We start from the raw sequence: 24,060 nt of genomic DNA, 5'->3' as shown, positions 1-24,060 counted from the left end.
TACACTTTGTGCCCCATCTTGACTGAAAAACCCCCCAGAAATGTAGAAATGTTTGCAAATTTAATGAAAAAGAAAAACTGAAATATCGCATGGTTATAAGTATTCAGACCCTTTGCTCAGTATTGAGTAGATGCACTCTTTTGAGCTAGTACAGCTATGAGTCTTCTTGGGAATTATGCAACAAGTTTTTCATACTTGGATTTGGGGATCCTCTGCCATTCTTCCTTGCAGATCCTCTCCAGTTTCGCAAGGTTGGATGGTAAACATTGGTGGACAGCCATTTTCAGGTCTCTCCAGATATGCTAAATGGGTTTAGTTCACATAGTTGTTCTGAAGCCACTCCTTTGTTATTTTAGCTGTGTGCTTAGGGTCATTGTCTTGTTGGAAGGTGAACCTTTGGCCAAATCTGAGGTCCAAAGCACTCTAGAAAAGGTTTTCATCCAGGATATCACTGTACTTGGCCGCATTCATGTTCCCGTCAATTGCAACCCGTCATCCTGTCCCTGGAGCTAAAAAACACCCCTATAGCATGATGCTGCCACCACCATGCTTCACTGTTGGGATTGTATTGGGCAGGTGATTAGCAGTGCCTGGTTTTCTCCACACATACTGCTTAGAATATCACCAAAAAGTTCTATCTTCGGCTTATCAGACCAGAGAATGTTATTTCTCATAGTCTGCAAGTCCTTCATGTGTTTTTTAGCAAACTCAATGTGGACTTTCACATGTCTTGCACTGAGGTGAGGTTTCTGTCTGGCAGTTCTAATATAAAGGCCTGACTGGTGGAGGGCTACAGTGATAATTGACTTTGTGGAACTTTCTTCCATCTCCCTACTGCATCTGTGGAGCTCAGCCACAGTGATCTTGGGGTTCTTCTTTACCTCTCTCACCAAGGCTCTTCTCCCATGATTGCTCAGTTTGGCTGGATGGCCAGGTCTAGAAAGACTTCTGGTGGTCCCAAACTTCTTCCATTTAAGAATTATGGAGGTCACTGTGCTCTTAGGAACCTTGAATACTGCAGAAATTCATTTGTAACCTTGGCCAGATGTGTCCCTTGCCACAAATCTGTCTCTAAGCTCTTTAGCCAGTTCCTTTGACCTCATGATTCTCATTTGGTCTGACATTCACTGTGAGCTCTTATATAGACAGGTACTGTATGTGGTATGTGCCTTTACAAATCAAGTCCTATCAGTTTAATTAAACACAGCTGGACTCCAATGAACCAGTTGAACCATCTCAAGGAGGATCACAAGGAAATGGACAGCAAGTGACTTAAATATGAGTGTCTGAGCAAAGGGTCTGAATACTTATGACCATGTGATATTTCAGTTTTTCTGTTTTAATAAATTTGCAAAAATTTCTACATTTCTGTTTTTCAGTCAAGATGGGATGCAGAGTGTACATTAATGAGAAGAAAATGAACTTTTTTGAATTTACCAAATGGTTGCAATGAAACAAAGAGTGAAAAATTTAAAGGGGTCTGAATATTTTCAGTACCCACTGTGTGTGTGTGTATATATATATATATATATATATATATGTATATATTAGTATAGACTAAACATACCAAATGCTAATGTTATCTACATATTATACTTTTTATGTAATGACTCTTTGCTTGCATTGTAGGGAGTGATTTCTCTGGGAGTCCATACAGCCATCCACAGTATTCATCTTATAATGATTCATGGAGATTCCCTAATCCTGGCTTATTAGGTGGGTGTTAATTCTTTAATTTTTTGTATAATTTATTTTTGTCATATTTAACCACAACAAAGACCATATAGCTTGGAGTAATGATGTGATTGACATTTAAATCCCTACTAATTTAAAAAGTTTAGACTTTCCATGTGTGAAATAGCCAGATACACCATACTGGATTTACATCTCAGAAACCTGTAGTCACAGACTGTTTTACCCATTTAAAGAGGTTAGACCTATGGCTTTAAAGTGTTTATCTTCACCATGCTACTTATCAGACTACTGCTCAACTGGTATACTTGTAAGCAGGATTAATTGGATGCAACAGCATAGACAATGAGGAGACAGTGGTACTTGTCTTGTTATGGACTACTGGCATGGCAATGGTCACAGACTTCTACTGGCGTGGGGCACGGATCTTCTTCACAGCTCAGGCCTTCTCCCACATCTGACCCATCTCAGACTCTTATATGGTGATGGTGGATAGAGGCTGTAAGCCCACCTAGCAGCCACATGACCCGTCCTGGTACAGGTTCTGGCTTTAAGTGCCTCGAGGTGACCATTTCATGGCTCCGGACCAGACCTGGTACAGTAGGTGCCTCTTGTTCTAGTTCCCTAGATTCTGCCCCGAATTCAAGGAAGCACAAGCTAGGATTGTAGCGTTCTTTCAGGGCCTTCCTCAGGTAAGTGTCTCTCTGGCCTGCAACCAGTTGGTCTCTTAGTATTTCATCCAAGGAACCTAGTCCCTTATATTCACCTTCAATTTTCTTAGTAATGTGGGCGTTACTGCCTGCAGAGCATTCACATATTGGGTTACCATCTCTCACTCTTTCTGGACCAGACAGAGGAGGCGAATACACAGATTATAGGTCATATCACCATGCATATCCTATAGAATATAGATCGCCTTATCTACAGTATCATGGTCTCATGGTTGTCTGAGCATGACCATCTGTCGGGCCTCTCCATCCAAGTTCAGCAGGGCTATCTCTGCCTGTAAGGCAGAAGTTATGGGGGGCATATGTAACATGCTTTTTAAGCATTCAAACCAGTCCCACATCATTCCATTGTCATCTGTATTTTGTGGTATGTTGCTGAGCATAGCTCCAAGGGGAAGGGTGTCCCCTGTGTACTCAGTTACCGACTGATGCGCCTTTTCTACACTTGCGTTTTGCAGCCTGCCTACTAAGCTAAATGTAGGCACTATTTATTTTACTAACACAAAAAGGAAAATCTATTCATAAGTACTGTGTATATATACAGTGCTGTGCAAATAAATTGGGACAAAGCATTTTTTTAAGTAAAATCGTAAGCTGGTTACCAGTCAGTGATTCAAACCAGTTTTAACGGCTTTGAACAGGTGTGAGTACCTGTTCAAAGCATTTAAAACTGGTGTGAATCACTGACTGGTAACCAACTTACGATTTTAGTTAAAAAAATGCTTTGTGCCAATTAATTTGCACAGCACTGTATATATAGATAGATAGATAGATAGATAGATAGATAGATAGATATACACACAGTACCTTGTGAAAGTATTCGGCCCCCTGGAACTTTTCAACCTTTTCCCACATATCATGCTTCAAACATAAAGATACCAAATGTAAATTTTTGGTGAAGAATCAACAACAAGTGGAACACAATTGTGAAGTTGAACAAAATGTATTGGTTATATTAAATTTTTGTGGAAATGCAAAAAATGAAAAGTGGGGCGTGCAATATTATTCGACCCCTTTACTTTCAGTGCAGCAAACTCACTCCAGAAGTTCATTGTGGATCTCTGAAAGATCCAATGCTGTCCTGAATGACTAATGATGATAAAAATAATCCACCTGTGTGTAATCAAGTCTCCGTATAAATGCACCTGCTCTGTGATAGTCTCAGGGTTCTGTTTGAAGCAGAGAGAGCATCATGAAGACCAAAGAACACAACAGGCAGGTCCGTGATACTGTTGTGGAGAAGTTTAACCCCTTCTTGCCATCCGACGTACTATCCCATCCATGGGACCTGGGCCCCTATGCCCATGGACGGGATAGTACGTCTACTGCGATCAGCGGCGCCCACGTGGTGAGCGACGCTAATCGTGGCCGGGTGTCAGCTGATTATCACAGCTGACACCCGGCACAATGTGTCAGGGGCAGTCACGGACCGCCCCCGACACGTTAACCCCTTGCACACCGCGATCAAACATGATCGCGGTGTACCGGGGGTTAAAGGGAAGCATCGGCAGGGAGGGGGCTCCCTCCGTGCTTCCCTGAGCCCCCCACGGCAGCGCAATGTGCAGCGCTGCTGCGGGGGGCTCCTTTCCTGCAGGCCCCCGAATCCAAGATGGCGACGGGGGCCTTCGGGGACCTGCAGGAAGCTGGCTTCCTCAGTGCCTGCAAAGCGCAGGCATGAGGAAGCCTTCTGCACTGCCTGTGACAGATCGCTGATCTGTCACAGTGATCCGTGATGTGACAGATCAGCGATCTGTCACAGGACAGTGATGTCCCACCTGGGACTATTTAATAAAGTTAAAAAAAAAATAAAAAAAGGTGTTAAAATAATGAAAAAAATAGCCAAATAAATGAGAAAAAAAAAAATATTCCCCCAATAAATCCATTTTTTGGAAATAAAAAAACCCCAAACAATAAAAGTACAAATATTAGGTATCGCCGCGTCCGTATCGACCCGCCCTATAAAACTGTCCCATTAGTTAACCCCTTTAGCGAACCCCTTAAAAAATAAAAATAAAAAACGAAGCAAAAAATAATGATTTATTATCATACCGCCAAACAAAAAGTGTAATAACGCGCGATCAAAAAGACGCATATAAATATCCATGGTACCGCTGAAAACGTCATCTTGTCCCACAAAAAACGAGCTGTGATACAGCATCATCAGCGAAAAAATAGAAAAGTTATAGCTCGCAGAATAAAGCGATGCAAAAATAATTATTTTTTATATAAAATAGTTTTCATTGCATAAAACCGACAAAACATAAAAAAAACCTAAATGAGGTATCGCTGTAACTGTACTGACCCGAAGAATAAAACCGCTTTATCAATTTTACCGCACGCGGAACGGTGTAAACACACCCCCCCAAAAGAAATTCATGAAACGCTGGTTTTTGTTCATTCGGCGTCCCAAAAATCGGAATAAAAAGCGATCAAAAAATGTCACGTGCCCGAAAATGGTACCAATAAAAACGTCAACTTGTCCTGCAAAAAATAAGACCTCACATGACTCGGTGTGTCAAAATACGGAAAAATTATAGCTCTCAATATGTGGTGATGCAAAAACTATTTTTACAATAAAAAGCGACTTTTAGCGTGCGACAGCTGCCAAACATAAAAACCGCCATAAATAGTAAATCAAACCCCCCGTTATCACCCCCTTAGTTAGGGAAAAATAATAAAATAAAAAAAATGTATTTATTTCCATTTTTCCATTAGGGTTAGGGTTAGGGCTAGGGTTAGGGCTAGGGTTAGGGTTAGGGTAGGGTTAGGGCTAGGGTTAGGGTTAGGGCTAGGGTTAGGGTTAGGGCTAGGGCTAGGGTTATGGTTAGGGTTAGGGCTGAGATTAGGGTTAGGGGTGTGTTGGGGTTCGGGTTGGAGTTAGAATTGGGGGTTTCCACTGTTTGGGCACATCAGGGGCTCTCCAAATGCAACATGGCGTCTGATCTCAATTCCAGCCAATTCTGAGTTGAAAAAGTCAAATGGTGCTCCTTCCCTTCCAAGCTCTGCCATGCGCTCAAACAGTGTTTTACCCCCACATACAGGGTATCAGCTTACTCAGGACAAATTGCAAAACAATTTTTGGGGTCCAATTTCTCCTGTTACCCTTAGGAAAATAAAAAATTGGGGGCAAAAATATCATTTTTGTGGAAAAAAAATATTTTTTTATTTTCACGTCCAAGTGTTATAAACTTCTGTGAAGCACTTGGGGGTTCAAAGTGCTCACTACACATCTAGATAAGTTCCGTGGGGGGTCTAGTGTCCAAAATGGGGTCACTTGTGGGGAGTTTCAATAGTTTAGGTACATCAGGGGCTCTCCAAATGCACATGACACCCGCAGACCATTCCATCAAAGTCTGCATTCCAAAACGTCACTGCTTCCCTTCCGAGCCCCGACGTGTGTCCATACAGTAGTTTTCTCCCACATATGGGGTGTCAGCGTACTCAGGACAAATTCGACAACAACTTTTGGGGTCCAATTTCTCCTGTTACCCTTGGGAAAATAAAAAAAATGGGGACTAATTGATCATGTTTGTGGAAAAAATACGATTTTTTTTATTTTCATGCCCGGGCATTATAAACTTCTGTGAAGCCCTTGGGGGTTCAAAGTGCTCACCACACATCTAGATAAGTTCCTTAGGGGGTCTCGTTTCCAAAATGGGGTAATTTGTGGGGGTTTCCACTGTTTAGGTACATTAGGGGCTCTCCAAAGGCAACATGACACCGGCAGACCATTCCATCAAAGTCTGCATTCCAGAACGTCACTACTTCCCTTCCGAGCCCCGACGTGTGTCCATACAGTAGTTTTCTCCCACATATGGGGTGTCAGCATACTCAGGACAAATTGGACAACAACTTTTGGGGTCCAATTTCTCCTGTTACCCTTGGGAAAATGAAAGAATTGGGGACTAATTGATCATGTTTGTGGAAAAAATACGATTTTTTTATTTTCATGCCCGGGCATTATAAACTTCTGTGAAGCCCTTGGGGGTTCAAAGTGCTCACCACACATCTAGATAAGTTCCGTAGGGGGTCTCGTTTCCAAAATGGGGTCATTTGTGGGGGTTTCCACTGTTTAGGTACATTAGGGGCTCTCCAAAGGCAACATGACACCCACAGACCATTCCATCAAAGTCTGCATTCCAAAACGTCACTACTTCCCTTCCGAGCCCTGACGTGTGTCCATACAGTAGTTTTCTCCCACATATGGGGTGTCAGCGTACTCAGGACAAATTGGACAACAACTTTTGGGGTTCAATTTCTCCTGTTACCCTTGGGAAAATAAAAAAATTGGGGACTAATTGATCATGTTTGTGGAAAAAATACGATTTTTTTATTTTCATGCCCGGGCATTATAAACTTCTGTGAAGCCCTTGGGGGTTCAAAGTGCTCACCACACATCTAGATAAGTTCCTTAGGGGATCTCGTTTCCAAAATGGGGTAATTTGTGGGGGTTTCCACTGTTTAGGTACATTAGGGGCTCTCCAAAGGCAACATGACACCGGCAGACCATTCCATCAAAGTCTGCATTCCAGAACGTCACTACTTCCCTTCCGAGCCCCGACGTGTGTCCATACAGTAGTTTTCTTCCACATATGGGGTGTCAGCGTACTCAGGACAAATTGGACAACAACTTTTGGGGTTCAATTTCTCCTGTTACCCTTGGGAAAATAAAAAAATTGGGGACTAATTGATCATGTTTGTGGAAAAATACGATTTTTTTATTTTCATGCCCGGGCATTATAAACTTCTGTGAAGCCCTTGGGGGTTCAAAGTGCTCACCACACATCTAGATAAGTTCCTTAGGGGGTCTCGTTTCCAAAATGGGGTCATTTGTGGGGGTTTCCACTGTTTAGGTACATTAGGGGCTCTCCAAAGGCAGCATGACACCGGCAGACCATTCCATCAAAGTCTGCATTCCAAAACGTCACTACTTCCCTTCCGAGCCCTGACGTGTGTCCATACAGTAGTTTTCTCCCACATATGGGGTGTCAGCGTACTCAGGACAAATTGGACAACAACTTTTGGGGTTCAATTTCTCCTGTTACCCTTGGGAAAATAAAAAAATTGGGGACTAATTGATCATGTTTGTGGAAAAATACGATTTTTTTATTTTCATGCCCGGGCATTATAAACTTCTGTGAAGCCCTTGGGGGTTCAAAGTGCTCACCACACATCTAGATAAGTTCCTTAGGGGGTCTCGTTTCCAAAATGGGGTCATTTGTGGGGGTTTCCACTGTTTAGGTACATTAGGGGCTCTCCAAAGGCAGCATGACACCGGCAGACCATTCCATCAAAGTCTGCATTCCAAAACGTCACTACTTCCCTTCCGAGCCCTGACGTGTGCCCATACAGTAGTTTTCTCCCACATGTGGGGTATCAGCATACTCAGGACAAATTGGACAACAACTTTTGGGGTCCAATTTCTACTGGTACTCTTGGGAAAATAAAAAAATGGTGACTAAAAGATCATGTTTGTGGAAAAAATACGAATTTTTTATTTTCACACCCGGGCGTTATAAACTTCTGTGAAGCACTGGGGGGTTCAAAGTGCTCACCACACATCTAGATAAGTTCCTTGAGGGGTCTAGTTTACAAAATGGTGTCATTTGTGGGGGGTTTCCACTGTTTAGGTACATTAGGGGCTCTCCAAAGGCAACATGACACCCGCAGACCATTCCATCAAAGTCTGCATTCCAAAACGTCACTACATCCCTTCCGAGCCCCGACGTGTGCCCATACAGTAGTTTTCTCCCACATATGGGGTATCAGCATACTCAGGACAAATTGGACAACAACTTTTGGGGTCCAATTTCTCCTGGTACCCTTGGGAAAATAAAAAAATGGTGACTAAAAGATCATGCATGTGGAAAAAATACGAATTTTTTATTTTCACGCCTGGGCGTTATAAACTTCTGTGAAGCACTGGGGGGTTCAAAGTGCTCACCACACATCTAGATAAGTTCATTGGGCAGTCTAGTTTACAAAATGGTGTCATTTGTGGGGGGTTTCCACTGTTTTGGTACATCAGGGGTTTTCCAATCGCGACATGGTGTCCGATCTCAATTCCAGCCAAAAACGTCAAATGGCGCTGCTTCCCTTCCGAGCTCTGCCATGCGCCCAAATAGTGGTTTACCCCCTCATGTGGGGTATCAGCATACTCAGGACAAATTGCACAATAACTTTTAGGGTCCTTTTACCCTTGGGAAAATAAAAATTGGGGTGAAAAGATCATTTTTGTCGAAAAAATATGATTTTTTAATTGTACCGCTGTACGTTATAAACTTCTGTAAAGCCCTCGTGGGTTCAAAGTTCTCACCACATATCTAGATAAGTTCCTAGGGGGGTCTAGTTTCCAAAATGGGGTCACTTGTAGGGGGTTTACACTGATTAGGTACATCAGGGACTCTCCAAACGTGACATGGCGTTCAATCTGAATTCCAGCCAATTTTGCATTGAAAAAGTTAAACGGCGCTCCTTCCATTCTGAGCTCTGCCATGCGCCGAAACAGTCATTCCCCCCCACATATCAGGTATCAGCGTACTCAGGACAAATTGCACAATAACTTTTGCAGTCCAATTTCTCCTGTTACCCTTGGTAAAATAAAAAAAATTGAACCTGAAGTATTTTTTTATGAAAAAAAGTTAGATGTTCATTTTTTTTTAAATATTCAAAAAAATTCCTGTGACGCACCTAAAGGGTTAATAAACTTCTTGAATGTGGTTTTGAGCACCTTAAGGGGTGCAGTTTTTAGAATGGTGTCACTTTTGGGTATTTTCTATCATATAGACCCCTCAAAGTGGCTTCAAATGTGATGTGGTCCTAAAAATAAAATGGTGTTGTAAAAAAGAGAAATCGCTGGTCAACTTTTAACCCTTATAACTTCCTAACAAAAACAAATTTTGGTTCCAAAATTGTGCTGATGTAAAGTAAACATGTGGGAAATGTTAGTTAACAAGTTTTTTGAGTGCCGTATCTCTGTGATTTAAGGGCATAAAAATTCAAAGTTGGAAAATTGCAAAATTTTCAAAATTTTCGCCAAATTTCCGTTTTTCTCACAAATAAACGCAAGTCATTTGAATGAAATTTTACCACTATCATGAAGTACAATATGTCACGAGAAAACAATGTCAGAATCACCAGGATCCATGGAAGCGTTCCAGAGTTATGACCTCATAAAGGTACAGTGGTCAGAATTGTAAAAATTGGCCCGGTCATGAACGTGCAAACCACCCTTGGGGGTGAAGGGGTTAAAGCTGGACTTGGATACAAAATGATTTCCAAAACTTTAAACATCCCAAGGAGCACTGTGCAAGCGATCATATTGAAATGGAAGGAGTATCATACCACTGCAAATCTACCAAGACTCGGCCGTCCCTCTAAACTTTCATCTCAAACAAGCAGAGGACTGATCAGAGATGCAGCCAAGAGGCCCATATGATAACTAAAATGAACTGCAGAGATCTACAGCTGAGGTGGGACAGTGTGTCCATAGGACAACAACCAGTTGTACACTGCACAAATCTGGCCTTTATGGAAGAGTGGCAAGAAGAAAGCCATTTCTCAAAGATATCCATAAAAAGTGTCATTTAAAGTTTGCAACAAGCTACCTGGGAGACACATCAAACATGTGGAAGAAGGTGCTCTGGTCAGATGAAACCAAAATTTAACTTTTTGGCAACAATGCCAAATGATGTTTGGCGTAAAGGCAACACAGCTCATCACCCTGAACACACCATCCCCACTGTCAAACATGGTGGTGGCAGCATCATTGTTTGGGCCTGCTTTTCTTCAGCAGGGACAGGGAAGATGGTTAACATTGATGGGAAGATGGATGGAGCCAAATACAGGACCATTCTTGAAGAAAACCTGTTGAAGTCTGCAAAAGACCTGAGACTGGGACAGAGATTTGTCTTCCAACAAGACAATGATCCCAAATATAAAGCAAAATCTACAATGGAATGGTTGACAAATAAACGTATCCAGGTGTTAGAATGGCCAAGTCAAAGTCCAGACCTGAATCCAATCGAGAATCTGTGGAAAGAGCTGAAAACAGATGTTCACAAAGATCTCCATCAAACCTCACTGATCTCGAGCTGTTTGCCAAGGAAGAATGGGCAAGAATTTCAGTCTCTCCATGTGCAAAACTGATAGAGACTAGAGTTGAGCGATACCGTCCGATACTTCAAAGTATCGGATCGGAATGGATCGGCCGATCTTTAAAAAAAGTATCGGTATCGCCGATGCCGATACCGGAAGTCCCATTCAAGTCTATGGGACTTCCGGTATCGGAATAAGAAAAACCCTGTTTTTGCCTTGTACAGCCTCTCTGGGGTCTGTACGGGCCTTTCGGGGGGCTGTGCCGGCCTGCCAGGGGGTCTGTGCAGGCTCCGGTGGTCTGTGCCGGCCTGCCGGGGGGCTGTGCCGGCCTGCCGGGGGGGCTGTGCAGGCTCCGGTGGGCTGTGCCGGCCTGCCGGGGGGCTGTGCCGGCCTGCCGGTGGTCTGTGCAGGCTCCGGTGGGCTGTGCCGGCCTGCCGGGGGGCTGTGCCGGCCTGCAGGGGGGCTGTGCAGGCTTCGGGGGTCTGTGCAGGCATCGTCCGATGGGACTACAAGTCCCATCGGGCGATGCCTGCTACCATGACAGTGATTGACACATTAGCCAATGATGGGACAGTAGTAGTCCCATCATCCGGCTAATGTGTTGAATGTAAAAAAAAAAAAAAAAAAAATTTACATGCTACATTCATACTACATACTACATACATGCTACATTCATACTACATATATACTACATGCAACATACATACTACATATATACTACATGCATGCAACATGCATACTACATATATACTACATGCAACATACATACTACATATATACTACATGCATGCAACATGCATACTACATATATACTACATGCATGCTACATACATACTGCATGCTACATGCATGCTACATACATACTACATACATACTACATGCTACATACATACTACATGCTACATACATACTACATATATGCTACATACATACTACATATATACTACATGCATGCTACATACATACTGCATGCTACATACATACTGCATGCTACATGCATGCTACATACATACTACATGCTACATACATACTACATGCTACATACATACTACATATATGCTACATACATACTACATATATACTACATGCATGCTACATACATACTGCATGCTACATACATACTACATGCTACATACATACCACATATATACTACATACATACTACATGCATGCTACATGCTACATACATACCACATACATACTACATACATACTACATGCATGCTACATACATACTACATGCTACATACATACTACATATATACTACATGCATGCTACATACATACTACATGCTACATATATACTACATGCATGCTACATACATACTACATACATACTACATGCATGCTACATACATACTACATGCTACATACATACTACATACATACTACATGCATGCTACATACATACTACATGCTACATACATACTACATACATACTACATACATACTACATACATACTACATACATACTACATGCATGCTACATACATACTACATGCTACATACATACCACATACATACTACATACATACTACATGCTACATACATACTACATATATACTACATGCATGCTACATACATACTGCATGCTACATGCATGCTACATACATACTACATACATACTACATGCTACATACATACCACATATATACTACATACATACTACATACAATACATTCATACAATACATACATAGACATACAGTACATATAACATAGAGTAACATACTTACCAATACTTGTCACATTGTTCCCCGAAGCCATTGTCTTTTACGGAATAAATATTAACATAACAAACCACAAAAATACTCACCCACGATCCGAAGCAGTCCACGAGTGTGTCCCACAACGATCTTGGGTAGAGAACTGCGGCATCAGCTGATGCCGCCGTTCTCTACGGGCTGCAGGAATCCAATGACGGAAGGTAGGTATCCTTCCGCACTGTATTCCTCCGCCACTTAAAAAAAAAAAAGTCCCTAGTCTCACTTTATGCCATTGCTGTGTGGGAATTTTTAGTATGTATGTAGCATGTAGTATGTATGTAGCATGCATGTAGTATATATGTAGTATGTATGTAGCATGCAGTATGTATGTAGCATGTATGTAGTATGTATGTAGTATTTTTTTTTTTTTTTAACATTTAACACATTAGCCGGATGATGGGACTACTACTGTCCCATCATTGGCTAATGTGTCAATCACTGTCATGGTAGCAGGCATCGCCAGATGGGACTTATAGTCCCATCGGACGATGCTTGCACAGACCCCCGGACATCAGCACAGCCCCCCGGCAGGCCGGCACAGCCCCCCGGCAGGCCGGTACAGACCCCCACAGGGTGCACGACTTCCGATATTGAAAAAATATCGGAAGTCGGTATCGGAATTCCGATACAGCAAGTATCGGCCGATACCCGATACTTGCGGTATCGGAATGCTCAACACTAATAGAGACATATCCCAAGCGACTTCCAGCTGTAATCGCAGCAAAAGGTGGCACAACAAAGTATTTAGTTAAAGGGGCCGAATAATATTGCATGCCCCACTTTTCAGTTTTTCAATTTCCACAAAAATTTAAAATAACCAATAAATTTTGTTCAACTTCACAATTATGTTCCACTTGTTGTTGATTCTTCACCTAAAATTTTCATTTGGTATCTTTATGTTTGAAGCATGATATGTGGGAAAAGGTTGAAAAGTTCCAGGGGGCCGAATACTTTCACAAGGTACTGTATATATATGAAAAAAAGACCTGGAGGAAGACACATGTAGTGTCGAAACATGTCGTCCAAATGGGATTGACTATATGCAAAATTGTGATTGAAGAAACATGGAACCTTTTTACTGGAAAAATAATAGTTATATTTTACCCTACCATTGAACTGATTGCTGGAGAAACAATACTATTTCCTATATATTATATATAAATATATATATATATATATATATATATGTATATATATATATATATATATATATATATACACACACAATTCCTTTATGTCTCAAATTCGCTGGTGTCACTCTCAGTGCTAGGTCCGTCCCTGTCATAGTGTCTATAAACACCTCTGATCGGTACACTGGCCCTAGCAAGGGTTTCCGATATTTCCTGCTAGGCCGCAAGACCTAGATATGCGAGACACTCGGTATTCCGTGTGAAGCACGGCCCCAGCCCACACCGTGTACCGTACGTCTGCACTGGAAGTAATGGCCCACAGGAATGGTCCTCTGCTATAGTTGGATTATCTCCCGAGCTTGGCTCGGATCTGGTCACGGACTTCTTCTAGCGCTGCTCAAGGTCTTCTACTGGCACTGGTTATGGAATCTACTGGTGCTGGTTATGGACTTCTACTGGTGCTGTTCACAGATTTCTACTACCGTGGAACACAGATCTTCCTCACAGCTCAGGCCTTCTCTAGCATCTGACCCCTCCCAGTCCTTTCTGTAGTGATGGTGGCTGTAAGCCCACCTAGCTGCCACATGACATGGCCTGGTTCTGGCTCCAACTGTCTCTTCTCGGCCTGGCTAGGCCTTTCATCATTAGTAACTGCGGCACAGGTATCACCTGACCTGGTGTCATCATTAAACTCTTCCTCTAGGAATTTATCTTCCCACTATTAAATTCCTACTACTGTAATTCTTTCTTTACTTTCACTTTCGCCTTTAACCAGCAGATGATGGTGTTTGCTTGCAATTACACAGCTAGGCATCAACTAAAATTGTACTCGTCTTCTCTCTTGTCCTCTTCCTTACATACTGATGTACTGCTCATCTGGTCAGTCTTTATACATGACCTATAACATACAAGTGATACAGTGTGTTTTCAAGCAGACAGATTTGATCCCATTAGTTTATCTATTGAGATAATGGATCTTTGCTGAGTTCAGTGAGTCATGTATATGGATTTCATGACCACATGCACACTTGTTGACCTGTAATCATCGTATGATGTATTGTTCAGTCCATCTCATATTGATACTCTTCATTTTAAAATCATTATTATTGTCTCTGTTATTACTTTTTTGGAGTTCAACATTCATCTCTCTTGACTCACCCTTACATATGAATATTCAGCTAGGCAAAGAGTTCATGTGTTTTCAATGGGGAGAAGAGAGAAAACTACTACTGAGGTGGCAACATAAATCACGCAGAACAAAAGAGTCTGGTGATTGAATTGAAACTGCCCCTAACTATTATTTCCCCCAACATCATCTGTCAGGAGAGAATTGATAGACTCCTCCCAAAAATGCAATAGATCAATGTTCTTCCGGATTCGGTGGGTTCGAACAAATTTAATACAACATGTATGGAGACTTCTACTACCCTTTTAGTTCCTCTGGATGATATTCCATGTAGAGTTACTGTATCTGGAAAAGTTTTCAAGAAAGGCATCCAGGTCCTCCTTGAACTTGTTTAGTGATTCAACCATTACAACATGATGTAGCCGAAAGTCCCATAATCTCACTGCTTGTGCAGTGAACAATTGCCTCTGATGGCTTTTAAGCCTTTCCCTTTATACATCGTTGGAAATCCAGGAGTAAAGAGATTATTAATTCTCTGTACTGTCCATTTATATATTTGCTTTCTTTCTATTACATACATAGCTTTCCATTAAACATCTGAAATGCAATTTTCCTCTTTATATACTGTAGTTCTTAAACTGTGTGTGTGTATATATAAAAATATATACGTTTTTATAGACAAATGGAATCAATTAATTCAGCCAGCATGTATTTTTTCAAGCTAGCCATTTTATCAACCTTTGCTTCTTTTCAGCATCAATCATTGATTCATAGGACATAATTTTGTACTTAATTGCATCTAACTAGTTATTTTACAGCTGAGTTGTCCAATAGGAACAAGGCTGGATCACATGAGCAGTACAATAACCCATGCATTCCATACAGAGCAGATGGCAAATATACAAATCTGTAATGCCACCTGGAAATCTGAGTGATTAATAAATACCCCCTGAGTTTATTTACCTAATTAAGTAAAAATTTAAATATATTTCCATGTATTTAAAAAGGTTTACAGTTGACACATTCTTGAGAAATCATATTTTCTCTATAATAGTACAATATTTCAAATGTCATTATATTTTACGACTTAACTTCATGCTACTTGTATGTAAAAACCTCTGTACATTACCAGTAATACAATGCCTATGGCAATATGTTCAGACAGATTCTTTGTTCAAGTAAAATGCATATGTTATTAATGAAAGACTGAATTAGGAGAGTGAACCTTAACCTCTTCTCATAGTTATTGCCACACAAGCGTTTATTGTTGAGACATCTTCAACACTTATCAAAGGAAAATACGCTTAACACCTTTAACATGGCTGTCAAAAATTAGTCCACTTTGACTTTGCATAAAATAATTAGAATTTTTTTCTGCATAATTTGCACAAATGAGATAAGTAAAACTTCCAATTAATTGTCATCACTTGACTACATTATTATTATTGCCTAAGAGGTTTCAAGATTTATTGGAAGACAAAAAGTATGTGATCTAATTTTGGGTAGATCAAATTTATTTTATTTTTCAAAAAAGGAGATTAGCGAGTATATTTTATTAATAATAATAATAATAATAATAATCTTTAGCGTCAAAACTCAACAGCCTTCATCCTATATGTAAAATTTATAAATTTCCTCTTCCAAATGAATTTCGGTTTATAACATACCTATGCTACAATTCTAAATTCTGAAAAATGTAAACATGTAAAATCAATCAATAGTAAAAAATAAATAATACAAACATATTTTTCTCTGCAAGGGATATTACTGTTTTCCTTTAAAATCTAAATGGTTGCTAAGAAAATTACTAATTTTTCCTTATTCTGATCGATAGACTTTTATTTAAATGTAGGACATGTTAAATACATTTTTGTAGAACTGCATCTAGAACCTGCTTCATCTATAAAATGTCCCTTTATATGAAATCCTTCAAGTGCTGCTGATGTAACTAAGTTGCTGAAGTGTGGAAAAGCTTTGATTTAAGGTGATGTTCTTGCAGGAGGCCTATAGCCTCCATGTAAATTGGTAATGGTCTGGGAGGAAGCGCAGTCTTTTTCTGCACGATATTTTTAAGGCTGGTTAACACACATGCTGAACCTCGATAATGGCAAGGGTTGGCTAATGAAGAAAAATGATTCAATTTCATGCTGGTTTGTTCTAAGAATCTCTTTACCATTCTCCTCATTACTTCCTAACTTGATGTTCAACATCAAGATTTTATTTGATAAAATGTTGCTGTCCTTTGCAGTAAATGTAACTTGTGCAATTGAAATGTCACAGACCAACACATCTAAGGTTTTCGTTGGACGATAACAAATATACAAAATAACTCATATGTACAGTGAACCAACATACTGTACATACAGTGAATGCAATAAACCAGGGAGGATTTACACAATGTATTGGGGTGACCTAAATGTTAGTAATATTGCTTTACACTCATATAGATCATTTGGCATTTTCTGTTGCATTTAGGTCACACTTCTTTCTAACAATCCACACCCCTTTTCATTGAGGGAACAGATCCTTGTTGGACAGATATTAAAAGTGTCTAAAAACATAAAAACAAGCTGCAAGTCATGAATGGCAGATTTTTGGTGCATTTAGCTTGATAAATCTCCCCTCAAAAAGACTTCTATGCAAATAGGAGTAAATCCAAAGAAATGAGCCAGAACATAAGTTGATATAACTGCAATGTGCACATCAGACTCTCACCATCAACGGAAACCTTCAATAAGAACCTGAAGACCCACCTGTTCCGACAAGCCTACAGCCTGCAATGATCCTCGGTCTACTGAACCACAGCATGACCTGCTCTACCCTCTCCTACTGTATCCTCACCCATCCTTGTAAACTGTGAGCCCTCGCGGGCAGGGTCCCCTCTCCTTATGTACTTGTGTGTCCCTTGTCTTACACATGTTTACTATACTTGTCTATATTTCCCCTTTTAACATGTAAAGTGCCATGGAATAAATGGCGCTATATAAATGCATAATAATAATAATAATAATAATAATAATAATAATGTGTAGGATCACATTCACACAGTGGCCATTTAACAGACAAAACCCAAGATAAAAACAAAATGAGCATATACCCTGCAGTAAGTATATAAATAACATAAAGTACTTGGTTAACACTTTTTTAAACAAAAAAGTCATCCCACCACTACAAGGTGTACCCAATCAGGAAGGTCCTGTCTCCAGTATTAAAACCTCACTTTGTATCAGCTGACCTCAATTTAGATGCGGGCAGAGCAGGACCCATGCCCGACAGTTCAGACACCTACCCATGGGAAGTTATATAGATAAAATGCTCAAAAAGAGGGAGCAATAGCCTGTTTGTTTAAAGTATACAAGGTGAGGTTTTAATACTAGAGATAGGACAGTCAAGATTGGGTACACCTTGTCGTGGTGGGATGGTTGTTATGCTTTTTTGATCATGCTTTTCATTTATGTGCTTCTGTGCAAATAGGGTCTGAGACAGTTTTTTTTGCTTTCAATGTCCATTTTGTGAACAGGAAATAGGAGTCTGATATTATGCTTAGTGGCCAGTAAGAAAATTGCAAGATTTTTCTTTTGTTTTTATATACAATAGTAGGATATAATAAATAAAAACCTCATTTCAACAACTGGTTATATTCTGATGATGCTTTCCCTATGAGCTATTTGTATGGGATCTCTTATAGTTCTTAACTCATAATGATAGTTGTTATATTGGATAAAAAAAGGCTAAGGGCAGAATTAATCAACATTGGTGTTTCATATGCCAGTCTTGATCAACAGTCTGCTGAAGTATAATGTACCAAATTTGTTAGAAGGCAAATGCGTCGTAACCCATTCCAACATTAGGATGTGAATTAACATCCTGGGAAGGGATCTGTATGTGTGGAGGGGGCTCAGGAACTGAGCCCACTCCACACACATTAGATGCTGCTGGCTGTGTTACATAGCTAGCATCTGTATCGAGGTAAGCTCCAATTGCGGCTATTAACTTTCAGCTGGATTTAAACAGAACGTTCATTGGTGCTCGCTCGCATTGGCTTTCATTGCCCCCCATGACGTGATTGCAGTTGACCTCTGGGTTACCATGGCAGATGGGGGTCTGCTGAAAGGCCCTGTTACTGCTTCCTTGCTATTTTTATGAAGTTCATCTACAAGCTAAAGCTGAGCTCGAAATCAGTCCATGATATTAAAAAAACATAAAAAAATGAAAATATTGAAATCACCCACATTTTTACTTGTTAAAAATAAAGAAAAACTAACTAGATAAACAAATAATAGCATTTAGTAGCACCATCTCTGAAAAAGTCACTGCTGTGTGACAGTCACAGCACATGTATGGAGAGCCCAATAAACAGGCTGTCCATGCATGTGTTGTGACTGTCACATAGCCGTGACACATGAAACTGCGGCACCAATCACCTGATCAGCTGGCACGCTCCATGTATCCGGGTTCCCAATGCAGCTTCTACGGTAAGCGCTATAGCTTGCTGAATAAATAGGGAGCCAACAATGTTCGCTAATCTGTACCCAATAACAACGTGAGACACAAAAAGTTACTCATTTCTAAGTGTCAGGTTTTGGCCATAAAGTGATGCAGTCCCCCCTATTTTTTTTCTAGGGACAGTCCTACCATAGTCCATTGTTTGTTTTTGGCATTCAAGCGAATTGTGTTGAGTTTCAGCGTAAGAATACCAATAAAAAATGTCTGCTCTAAGGAAAGACCCTTTTTTAATCTTCGATATCACTTTTAAGGAAAACCGTTTATTTGATAATGATAGTAGAAATAAGAATACATTAGATATACTGTACCCTATAGTCTGAAGATGTAATATTATCTGGTCCAGGATAAAACAATTTATGTAAATATAGCAACATTGCAATATTCTGAACTGTAGTGGACTTCTTACATTGACTTGTTAGTCTTCTTATCTGTTCCCAGCTAATTATTGCATTTTCACTGACAAGCCATCATATATCATCCTCTCTACATGGCAATAACCTATTTTCATGTTAGTCTTTTTGCTATGTAGATGATTTGCAGCAGAGAGTCAGTAAAGTTAATAGCAGAATGTTTAACCTTTATTCAATTTGACTTTTCTAATGGAATTTTGAAAAAAAAGTATATGGCCTTGACCTTGACTTCCTCTTGCCCTGAATAACTATATCGAAAATCAAATATGCATCAGTAGGTGTGATCACTAATAAACTATACCAGAGCATTTATTAATTAGCAATAATCGTGTTATAAATGAGAGGAATACAATTTATCAATCATATTCCTAATATTAACTAAGAAAATATGAAACTTTACTGGAAACTGCTCATTTCTTTTTTACAAGAGTAGGGCTTTAATTCAAAGTATTTTCCCGCATGTAGGTAACTCAAAGGTTACTTGTGTTTTTTATGTACGATAATGATTAACTTAAAGTATCAAATTCAAATCTAAAAGATTTTTTTCAGTTTTACAATATTTAAATTGGTGAATTAAGGTTAAAGAGAATCTCCATTTTTCATCACTGTATCAATTGGTTGATTTTGTTTCTTTCAAAATATGTACAAAATGGTACACTTAATTTATGTTTATTATCATTTCAATTATTTTTGTGTTATATTTTATTATATGGGAGCTGTTTTTCCATTATATAGAAATGTAGATTTCTTGCATAGACATAAAGTTAAATTGTACAATTTTAGCTACCTTCAACAATCTGTAGAGGGAGCATATTTGCTTTTTTTGTATTTTATTAAAGGTTTCCATTTTCAGAAGTGAAGTCTACAATCACTATGTGTGACTGCAGGCTGCCAAATCATGACCGTATGTTTTGCACATACTGTCACAAATCCTCTATCATAGTATCCAGCAACAGATCCATCGGTGAATAGTTATTTAAAAACAAAAATCTTTAATGTATAACATGGTTAAAATTATGGTAAAAAACCATTAGTTTGGAAAAAGGCAAGTAACCTGGGAAACTCATTGCCTTTTGTGTTTCAAATCAACTGGTTCTTAATCAAGATTGCTCTATATTAATAATACAGATGGACATTAAAATGACTGTATGTACACGATTTGCATACTTGCGGTCATGTGTTGACTAGACTCCGTCACTCTCAATTCTTGCATACATGTGGTCATGGGATCGCCTGCTCACACTCTTCAGAATAAGATGCCATGTGTATATGAGGAATGACACTAATTAAGGCCATTAAATTGCATTTTCATCAGTTATTTCCTCCACACTAGAAGCCTCTGCAGATTCTCCTTGTCGTTTCCTGTTTCTGTTTTTATCCTACTTTTCCCCAAACTTTTTCCATAAAGTTGTATAGGTCTGGTGTTATATGATCCCGCTTAAAAGTCAAATATTTAGACAGATTTGAGAATAAATGCTCAATGCAGGAGACAAGAAGGGTCTGAAAAGTCCAGGAGGGGGGAGATTTTTTCTCTAATAAGATATATTACAAAGTTTATTATCTTCGCTTGTACTGTTGATTTAACTTTGTCTCTCCATGAGATTTTCAGCTCTGTGAATGAAAAAGTGACCTCTGACTTTTATAAAGATGTATAAAGAAATTAATCAGTAGAAAGTTCTGAACATAAAATGAGACACAGCAAAAAGATGGAGAAAGTCTTTAAAATAACTCTAACAGTTCTAATAGATGGTATATTTTAAATTTGCACATTTTAAGCATTGCGTAAAATATACAAACGTGTATTCACACTAATATGATAGTGTCAAACTACATGTTTAATTTTTTTCAGGTATACAGTCCTGTGCAAATGTTTTAGCCATTTGTGGAAAAAAATGCAACACTTTGAGAATGCTTTCAAAAATAGAAAAATCTAAACCAAAGCAATATTTGGCGTGACGACCCTTTATCTTACAAACAGCATTAAAACATATATTCTTCTTGGTATACTCATACACTTTTTTTGAAGGAACTCGACAGGGAGGTTGTTCCAAACATCTTGGCAAACTAACTGCAAATCTTCTGTGGATGTAAGCTCGTGCAAATCCTCCTCTTTCTTCATGCAATCTCACTCAAACTCAATGATGTTGCGATCAGGGCACTGTTGGGGCCATATCATCACTTCCAGGACTCCTTGTTCTTCTTATTCTAAAGATGGTTTTGATAGGTGCGCGCTCATCAAAATGTATATGCTCTTAACGTATTGCAATCATAATATCACATAGCACTGTGGATTTACTCGTGCTAATTATTTGCTTCTACACAGGAAATTCTTTTATTTTTATTTAGCTCTATGACATCACGTGATTAAAAAATAACTATCGGATTCCTTCTAAGCTCTATGTAGAAACAGGAGGTAAGTTTTGCCTGTGCGAGTCATAATTCACTGCAAAATTACCTGGCAGGGGAGAGGAGGGAACATCTGAGTCAATAGATGAAGAGAGGAATGATTTTGCAGGGAAAATAGACTTCTTGTTTCTACCATGAGTAACATGAGTAAAGAAAAGAGAATAATTTACTGGGTAGAAAGACAAGATGAGCAATTGTAAGCAAAAAGTGCTATATAATATGATGGCTGCAATATATTAAGAGTATAAAAAGTTTGATGGGAATGCTTTTTTAACCACACTCGCTGTAAGCTTGGGGTCATTGCTCTGCTGCAGAATAAATTTGGAGCCAAGCAAATACCTCCCTGATGGTACTCCATGATGTTTTATCTGCCTGTATTTCTCAGCACTGAAGACAACATTAATCCTGCCCAAATTTTCAACATCATTTGCTGAATGTAGCCCCAAACTAGCCAACCACCGCCTCCATTCTTCATTGCTACCTGCAGTCACTCATTATCATGCTCCCCAGCCCTTCTGCAACAAACTGCCTTCTGTTACAGCCAAATATTTCATATTTTGACCTATCAGTCCAGAGCACCTGCTGCCAATTTCTGCACTACAATCCCTATGTTTCTATGCATAGTTAAGTAACTGGCCATGGAATTTGGTAGCAATTCTTTTATGAAGACCTCTTCTGCCCCGGTCCTCCATGAACTCATGTATTAAAGAATTAAATATTGAGAACATATTTACTCAGGTAAAATGTATTCAATGAAATGATAGACTTTTTTTAATTTTGAAGGTTTTTATAGTACTTCTACCTATTTACACAAAAAATATAAATAACACTATCTAGTAATGAGGAGTAATAATTAGGTAAAGATTAGTTGCTAGGTGGTCATTGACTGATTAATAATCAATGCAAATATCTTTGGCATGAACATGTTCTGGAGCGTTTACTAACCCACTTTTTTTTGTGTCTTCAGGGTCTCCATACTATTACAGTGCAGCAAGAGGAGCAGCGCCCCCTACTGCTGCAACTGCCTATGATCGTCACTGACAATGCAACTGGAACATAAGCACTTATAACACCATTCGTAGGAATTGTACCATATTAATTATATTACTATAAGATCTCAAGATCAAAAGAAGGCGTTTACCAGGAAAGACACATCGGACAACCCAATAATTTATTTCCATCCTTGTTTTCTTTTATAGGAATTGATTTTAAATTGTTTATATTGTTCTGTACATCACCGAGCTTGCTCAAATTTGTAACCTAATGAATATTGAAATGATATGCTGATTTGGCTACACTGGGCAAGAGGAAAACAATTAACCAATTAACTTGCTTGTATTGTTCATTTCGACAGGAGGACACACGTTGTTGGCCTCGAGAGGTCTACTCACATATACAGCACCATTGTAAATACCATGCTCGTTTGTGTAATTTATGAGAGTGGCTTAGCATATACAGCAACATAATACATGTTTGTAACATAAACCGCTTGTTTTATGGAATGCTGCACTGATTCACTGAATTCAGTAAGCTTTAAGCCGACATTAAACCAGGTTACCATCCATTTTGGGTATATATGAGGCTGATTTCCCAGTATACATGAGAGATTAATTCTATGTGCTAAAAGTTGGAAGTATGGTACTCTGCACAATGGACCAAATTAAATGATTTATGTCACGGGGAAGTGTTAATCTGTCATAATTTACTTGCCTACTAAAAACTTCTTGGTCAGGAAATCTGGACACGTTTATTACATCCAATTAATGTATTTGTTCAAATATATATTTTGTAAGAGAAAGAGAGAAAGAGCATCTTTTGCTGGACTACTTTACAAAATGTTCATTTGCATTTATGGAACACAGAAATAAATGAATGTATAAAATGTTGCCCCTTTATGTAGCATATTCACTAATGGAAAACAAGTGTGGTCGTACAAAATCATTCAGAAATGCATGAGTAATCCACTCCTGCTTCCTGTGCAGATTATTGAGGCTTTACAGAAACATCTCCCTCCTGTTTTAATGCTGCTGGGTAAATGTGTAACTATAGAGGGTGAATTTGCGCCTGGGTAGACTAACGGTGCCCAAAAATATGTTCAGTCCTAGAGAACAGTATTATAAATGATGCATGAAAGCCAAGAGCTCTTCTGCAGATTTTTTTTTGGAGCTCAGTTAAGTCACCCTTCTGCTGTGTGGTAGTCA

General features: G+C 39.3%; 1 protein-coding gene across 1 annotated transcript in view; it reads left to right on the top strand.

Annotated features, from left to right (window-relative positions):
* The window catches only part of PAX5 (paired box 5), a 402,829-nt gene extending 379,108 nt beyond the window's left edge, over window positions 1–23,721 (top strand). The window contains exons 10-11 of the mRNA XM_073549659.1: window positions 1,630–1,716; window positions 22,827–23,721. Coding sequence (XP_073405760.1) covers window positions 1,630–1,716; window positions 22,827–22,900 — 161 coding nt within the window. The 3' untranslated portion in view covers window positions 22,901–23,721. The remainder of the gene's footprint in view (window positions 1–1,629; window positions 1,717–22,826) is intronic.
* Window positions 23,722–24,060: the final 339 nt, after the last annotated feature.

This window comes from Dendrobates tinctorius, unplaced genomic scaffold, assembly GCF_039654945.1.
Source record: "Dendrobates tinctorius isolate UK_male_01 unplaced genomic scaffold, ASM3965494v1 ptg000160l, whole genome shotgun sequence".
Lineage (NCBI taxonomy): Eukaryota > Metazoa > Chordata > Amphibia > Anura > Dendrobatidae > Dendrobates > Dendrobates tinctorius.
This window is presented reverse-complemented; position numbering and strand designations above follow the sequence as displayed.